This window comes from Mustelus asterias, chromosome 20, assembly GCF_964213995.1.
Source record: "Mustelus asterias chromosome 20, sMusAst1.hap1.1, whole genome shotgun sequence".
Taxonomy (NCBI): Eukaryota; Metazoa; Chordata; class Chondrichthyes; order Carcharhiniformes; family Triakidae; genus Mustelus; species Mustelus asterias.
Genome location: NC_135820.1, coordinates 16,465,822 through 16,473,477, shown reverse-complemented (window position 1 = coordinate 16,473,477; position 7,656 = coordinate 16,465,822). Strand labels below are relative to the sequence as shown.

Sequence of the window (7,656 nt, the reverse complement as noted above, 5' to 3'; positions counted from 1 at the left end):
AATGTACTAGGGAAGCTAAAAGGTCTGAAGGTGGATAAATCAACTGAACCGGATGGACTACACTGCAGACGCCTGAAGGAGATACCTGAAAAGATAGTGGAGGCATTGGTGGTGATCTTTCAGGAATCACCGGAGTCAGCAAGGGTCCCAGAGGACTGGAAAATAGCTAATCTAGCACCCCTGTTTAAGAGGTGGGGCAGGCAAAGGGCCAGAAGTTACAGATCGGTTAGCCTGCCTTCGGTTGTTGGTAAGATGTGAGAATCCGTTATTAAGAATGAGATTTTGGAATACTTGAACGTGTAAAATAGTGCATAGTCAGCACGGCTTCGTGAAGGCGAGGTATGCCTGACAAATAGGTTACAATTCTTTGAGGAGGTAAGTTTCGAGAAAGGTGAGCCAGTGGATGTTATGAACTTGAATTTCTAGAAGACCTTTGACAAGGTTCTACACAGCAGGCTGCTGAGCAAGTTAAGAGCTCATGGTGTTGTAGTCAAGGTACTAGCAAGGATAGGAGATTGATTGTCTGCCAGAAGGCAGAGAGTGGGAATAATACGGTGGTTTTCAGGATGGCAGCCAGCGACTAGTGGGTTCGGCAGGGGTCAATGTTGGGACCACAAATGTTCACTTTATACATCAAGGATCTCGATGAAGGAACCGGGGGCACTGTGGCTAAAGTTTTCAGGTGATACAAAGATGGGTGGAGGCCCAGATAGTATTGAGGAGGCGGGGAGGCTGCAGAAGAATTTGGACAAGTTAGGGGAACAGGATAAAGAAGTGGCTCAAGGAATACAATGTGGGAAATGTAAAGTTATGCGCTTTGGTAGGAATAATAGAGGCATAAACTATTTTCTAAATGAGGAGAAAATTCAAAAGTCAGAAATGCAAGGGATTTGGGAGTCCTAATTCAGGATTCCCTTAAGGTCAACTTGCAGGTTGAGATGGTAATTTGAAAGGCAATTGCAGTATGAGTATTCATTTGGAGAGGACTAGAATACAAAAGCAGGGATGTATTGCTGAGGCTTTATTAGGCTTTGCTCAGACCACACTTGGAGTATTGTGAGCAATTTTGGGCCTTGTATCTAAGTAAGGATTTATTGGCCCTGGAGATGATCCAGAGGAGGTTCACGAGAATGATCCCAGGAATGAAAAGCTTAATGTATTTTGGAGCGTTTGAGGACTCTGGATTTGTACTTGATGGAGCTTAGAAGGATGAGGGGGGATCTCATTGAAGCTTACAGCATACTGAATGGCCTGGATAACGTGGACGTAGGAAGGGTATTTCCTCGTAAGTGAGATTAGGATCCGACGGCAGGAACTCGGAATAAACGGACGACTCTTTGGAACCGAGTGAGGAGGAATTTCTTAAGCCAAAGAGTGGTGAATCAATGAATTAATTGCCACAGAAGGCTGTGGAGGCCAGGTCATTGAGTATATATAGGAAAGAGATGGATATGTCCTTATTGGTAAGGGGATCAAAGGTTATGGGGAAAAGGCTGGAGAATGGGGTTGAGAACCTTAGCCGCCATGATTGAATGGTGGAGGGGACTCGTGGTGCCGAATGGCATAATTTTGCCCTATATCCGATGGTCTTATGATCTAAGTAGTCGATTAATTTCGACGTAGAGAAGTATGTGGTTTTGCGTTTTCGTTGAAAATATCTGCAGGGACAATATAGAATGAGGAGTGGAATTCTGAAGAATGCACATTGCAGGTTCTCCCCATATCTACATGGGCTTCCTCTGGGTACAAGCTGAAAGCAAAGTTCTGCGGATGTGGAATCTGAAACAAAAACAGAAAATGCTGGAAAACCTCTGCCCAGCTGACAGCATCAGTGGGGACCGAATAGAGCCGATGTTGTGAGCCTAGATGAGTTTTGATGATGGGTCATCTAGACACGAACCGTTGGTTCTATTTTCTCCCCACAGATGCTGTCAGGCGGACTTATATCTTCCAGCATTTTCTGTTTTTGTTTCCCTGGGTACTCCTGTCAGTCCCACAGTCCAAAGAAGTGCAGGTTTGGTGGAATGGTCAAGCTAAATGTATGGGTTTTTTGGGGATGGGCGAACATGCTTAGGTAAAATGCTATTTCGGAGAGTTGGCACACATTCGATGGGCCAAATAGCCTTCTTCTCTACTGTCCGAGTTATATTGGATTCATAACATGCAAAAGAAGGCGTGAAACGTAGAAGAGAACAAAATAGCGGGTGGCTAAGTCAAAAGAACAATAGGGAGCAAAATGGATTACTGAATCTTGCCGCATTACAGTAACAATTGCATGAACGGCTTAATACTGACGTTAAACAAGAGGGGGCAAACAAGGCCAGCCTGATTAGTGATGAGGAACTCTCAGAGGAGGAGCTAACCGAGCCTGACAATAGGGCCGTTGCACTTCAAAACACATTATCTACCACCTGTCAGAGGAGGTTTATTTATTAGTGTCACAAGTAGGCTTACATTGACACTGCAATGAAGTTACTGAAAAATTCCCCTAGTCACCACACTCCGGCGCTTGTTCAAATACACTGAAGGAGAATTTAACATGGCCAATGAACCTAACCAGCACGTTTCCTCTCTCGAACTGAGAGAGGAAACCGGAGTACCTGAGAAAACCCACTCAGACACGGGAGAATGTGCAGACTCTGCACAGACAGTGACCCAAGACAAGAATCGAAACCGGGTCCCTGGTGCTGTGAAGCCGCAGTGCTAACCACTGTGCCAAGGTGAGGTAACTCCATGCCTCCATGACAGCGATGACCAGGAAAATTAGAAAAAGTAAAAAGAATTTTCTTGAGGGTGGTGGTGAAGAAGCAGACGTTGATGAGGTGACCATGGATCAGAAAGTTACCCATATACTCTTTAGCCCGGTGACACAGAAATACTGCTAAAGGACTACTGATACTTAAACCCCGACAAAATACGACAGAATTTCGCACTGCCGTACAATAAATGAAAGAGTTTCACTCAATGCATCTTAACGGCACAAGTATCCTTGTAAAGGCAAAATGCCTGTGGATGTCTGGGAAGAATTGCCCAATTACTCGCTGCAATGAGGACTTCGGACGGGGTTAATGGGGCAAGAGATGCGGGGAGGGGGACATTCTTACCCGACAAAAGGCAAAGGTCCGACAAAACACATTGTGACAAAGCATTCGCGAGTGCCTTGATTACAGGGGAAATAATCTGGGGATGCATAACGTTAGTTGTCCGCAGGAAAGGGGGAATCAATGATAGATCGTGTGGAGTGAAAGTGGGAAGAGTACATAGGTTTCAGGACAACAACAACCAGTGAGGGATGCTGAAATATTTCTGAATATATTGAAGGAATGACTTCGTTCAGAACATCAACTGATTAATAAAATGGATCTCTCGGTAGGAGAATCTGACTTGGACATTATCCAATGGGCTATGGAATTAGAGTCAGGAGGGAAGGCGTGAAATACGGGATAGAGCGGCAGAGAGCCAGATGCTCGACACAAAGCAACTCACGAAAAGGGGCAAGCTGATTCCAACCATCACTGCGTGAATTGTAGAAAGCTCGAACATCATCAAAGTGCGTTTTGGGGGCGAAGAGTCAAAGGAGCGAAATAAGATGGGAGAGGAAGAAATGTAATAAAATTATACAAATGAAGAGTTGAGTGAGAGAGTGAGATCGAATGAGATGCGTGATGCAGGCAATAAGAGATGATCACATTTGGTAAGTGGGTGGCCACAACCTTTATTCATATAATTTGTACTGAAACTGAATTTTACAGAAAGTTCACAGACGGATAATTTTACCACAAATCCATGATTCACTAGGACGGAGAGATGGCTTTCAATGAATATTAGAAAGGTGCTTTGCACTTATGTGGAAACGGTTATGATTAAATGGCACAGATTTACTGTGTAGTGTGCTGAAAGCAACGATGTAGCGTGGAAAATGAAGGGAAGTTCAAGAGATCAGGTTATAGGACCACTGATATCTGGGTGGGGTGGAGGAGCTGGAGGATGTTGTAGTGATTGTGAGAGTTGTATGCGAGTGGGGTGGTTACAGATATATCGTGCCTTGCAGCTAATGCAGGAACTTGCAAAGTTATGGACAGTTATAGAGTCATAGGTTCATGGAGTTGTACAGCAAAGGAAATGCCCTTCAAACAATCAAGTCAGCTCGGGTCAAAGACAAAGCACCCAACTATTCTAATACCATTTTCACCACTTTGACTATTGCCGTGTATATCTTGGCACCACAAGTGCACTACTAAATCTTTCCTGATTGTTATTAGGTGCTCTGCCTCCACCATCCTTTCTAGCATCGAGTTCCAGGCTGTCACCACTCTCTGTGTCACAAACCGTTTTCTAACACCGCCTCTCAACTTTCTGCCACTTATATTAAATCAATGTCCCCTGTTCATTGTCCACACCTTCAAGGGATAAGTTTCTTCACACCTATTCAAATTATGCCTTGATAATTCTATACACATCAAACATGCCCCTCCTTCCCGCCACAGTTTCCTCTCCTCCAAGGAAAATAATTCCAATCTATCGAATCTCTCTTCACAACTTCGTACTCTCCAGTCCAGACAACATCTTGGTAAATATCCTCTGCTCCTCTTCCAGTGCTGCCAGTCCCTCCAATAAGGTTTCCAGAACTGCACATAACAATTTCGGGTTGGCCTATACAATCTTCTATATAGTTCCAGCATGTCGGGTTATAGATTGGTGGGACAATCTGATGCTAGTAGGATGTTAAAGAGAGGGCGAAGCTTGCAGCTCTTGGGAGAATTGCAGGGACTAAGATATTATGGCGGCTGGATAACGATACAGAGATAAAGGGAGTTCTCGTGGTTCGATGGAGTTGGGGGACAGCATGTGTTAGCCCGGTTTCAAAACAAGGTGGAGAGAAAGAAGCGTTCTCTGGACTGCTGGAGGTTACAAATATGAAACGAATAATTTCATCGTTAGGCGGTTGTAGCAGCAGCAAGAGGTGCAGGGTTTTTAATCGTCTTTAGATATAAAGAAAATGCGACGATTTCAAACTGTTACAAGAATAATTAAAGTTGTGCGGGGATGGGGCGCTTACAACTTTCGGGTTTTGGCACTGTCGCTGTGGGAATAGATTAAATTATGGGGGAGTGGGGTTTGTATGTGTTGAACGAAGTTACAAAGATGAGGAGGGATGTAAGTGTGGGAGGAGGTTACACATGTAGAAAGTGCTGTAGAAGCAAGAGGAGGTTAGAGAGATTGCAATGGGCAAAGCTCTTCATAATTGAGGAGTTCAGGTATTGTACGGGTCTGCAGAAACATAGACTGCTATATGGACTAAATAATTTTATAGATTTCGTGACTGATGTACTGAGAAGCAGCAATAGAAGTAATTGGAAACAAATATATGATTTGTTATATCTAGGCTCTGCTGTATTTCAATCTTGGGCTACGAAGTAGGCACATATTTAAGCGATAACTGGACAAGGTTTGATCCATGGATACAGCTGCAAATATTTTCAGAGTCACCTTTACCGAGGGAAGAACTTGAGAACAGAGATGTAGTAAAACAATCGGACATGAGAGTGGGGAAGGATGGATATAAGTCTATTCAACAGATTAGGTAAAACAGAGCGTCGATGGACATTCGTGATATGGGAAACGCTAAATCTTCCTGATGGTGGAATGTGTTTGCTTCGTCCTGAGGCAGCTGCTCAGTTGGAGTTGGCCAGCATCGACCGATTTGTGGCATTGGACATCTCAACTTATTTGCACATCCAGGATGGGTTTTCCTCTCCTGCGCATCATCTCCATTACCGGACTTGTCCACTGGGCTTCAGCAGAATCAATTAAGCTTGACATGCAAAATAGCGGTAGATGATTATTTGAATACAAACGCATTTCTGTAGTATGGAGAAAGGGCACATGGATGGTCTTAAGTTATGACGCTCGTTTGACGTGCCAGTGCAGGCATTCTGATACAAATTGCCTACCTTTGCGCAGTGAAACGTATTTGATCCTCTGATCTATGAACCCAACTGAGCACTCACACAGCAACTCACTCAGTTTGAGAGAGAGAAAAATCTGTTATTGACAAGACTGGGTAATGTGTTACACAGTGGTTGCGGGTTGTGACAGAGTGTGAAATGGAAAGGGAAACTATTCAATCACATTATTCCACCAAATACTACTATGGGTAATATAATTGTGTTCATTATTATTATCAGCAATTAACACGAGGTGACTTCCTCTATGTGAATCATTTTGCTCTGGTAAGATCATACATTTTATCTTTTTCCGTGCAGTTGGGAGGCGTGTAGAATGGAACCACTGGATGTTGAGGAGAAGATATTCTTGTTTTCTTTCCCCCTTCTGATGTTCTGTAGGAACTGTGACGTTATTTTTATGATCCGTTTCTGGCAGATTCTATCAAGGTCACGTTTTGCACTTTGCTCCCTTCCCTTTCACATGGTTGACTGCTGAGCACAAATATATCTCCGTTCCTCCCATTGTAACACCTCTTACCCGTCCCTTTCATCTTTCTAATCATTTAATTATCCCAGTCTTTCTTCACAGTTTTCCCGTGCTTGCATCTACTTCTTTTCCAGCTGGATGGTTGTCATATTGTTGGTCATCGCGCCATTGTGTTCAATTCCCTTGCACATTGGACTTCTGGGGTCTCTGCTGAGGTTTTAATTAAGTAATTGAATAATCTGTGTAACTGGATATTTCAGTATTCTCTTGAACTGCGCCCTGAACACGGACTGAGTTGCCAGATAAATAAACGTGTTTGTGCAACAGTTTAAGTTCCGCAGCATATATGCGACTTGTTCAAAAATATCAAAAGCATTGCCATCTAAAAGGGAATCTGCCACATCCAATAGATAAAAAACATATAATAACCAGAGAAGGATGAAGCTGCCAGATATGGTGAAGAGTAAAACCATTGACTTCCTTCTGCTCACCATCTCCGGGTCACTGTTTTCCTGTCCCTTCCTCTGGACCTTCAATAACTTCCGGGCTCGGCTCGCCACTAAAATGTGTTTGACTGTTAGAGCGTTAAGGAACAGAATGAAAGCAAATGGCATTAGTGGGGTTAATACCAAAGCAAACCAGGTAAACCACACCCATCTAGGATCAGTAGTGTAGCTTTTCGTATTTGAACAGAACCACGGTACATTGTCGATTATTTTTCTTGGTTTGAATCTAAAGTACCAGGGAATATTTTTCAATGAGAGTAGAATGGCTGTTGTTGCAAGAACCACAGCTGCAGTTTTCTTGGTGCAATATTTAGTCTTCAACTTTTGACAAGAAATGGCAACAAATCGATCAAAGGAGAACATGACAGTGAACCAAACAGACCAGTCTATGGCTGCCCGGAGAAGGACGTTGATGACCGTACACGCAGGGGTCAAGTCCAGGAAACATGTTGGGTAATAATAGTAACGGAATCGCCTCAGTATGACCTCCGTGATAATGACCATCAGATCTCCGACCGCCATAGCCATCAGATATAGAGCGGTGCATGCGGAGAGGCCGCACTTTCCCCGAAGCAGGATCAGAATCGCGATTAAATTAACTGTAAACAGAGAGAAGATAATACGGCCTGGAAATGAGAAAGCAACCATTTGTTTTTAAAATGTTTTTGATTAAAATGTGGGCATCTCAGGCAGAGCCGACAGGTGTTGTTGAAGT

At 43.6% G+C, this 7,656-nt stretch overlaps 1 protein-coding gene across 1 annotated transcript in view; it reads right to left on the bottom strand.

Annotated features, from left to right (window-relative positions):
- Window positions 1-6,653: 6,653 nt before the first annotated feature.
- The window catches only part of LOC144508229 (putative G-protein coupled receptor 139), a 166,629-nt gene continuing 165,626 nt past the window's right edge, over window positions 6,654-7,656 (bottom strand). Inside the window, exon 4 of the mRNA XM_078236042.1 lies at window positions 6,654-7,567. Within this exon, the coding sequence (XP_078092168.1) occupies window positions 6,654-7,567 (914 nt within the window). The remainder of the gene's footprint in view (window positions 7,568-7,656) is intronic.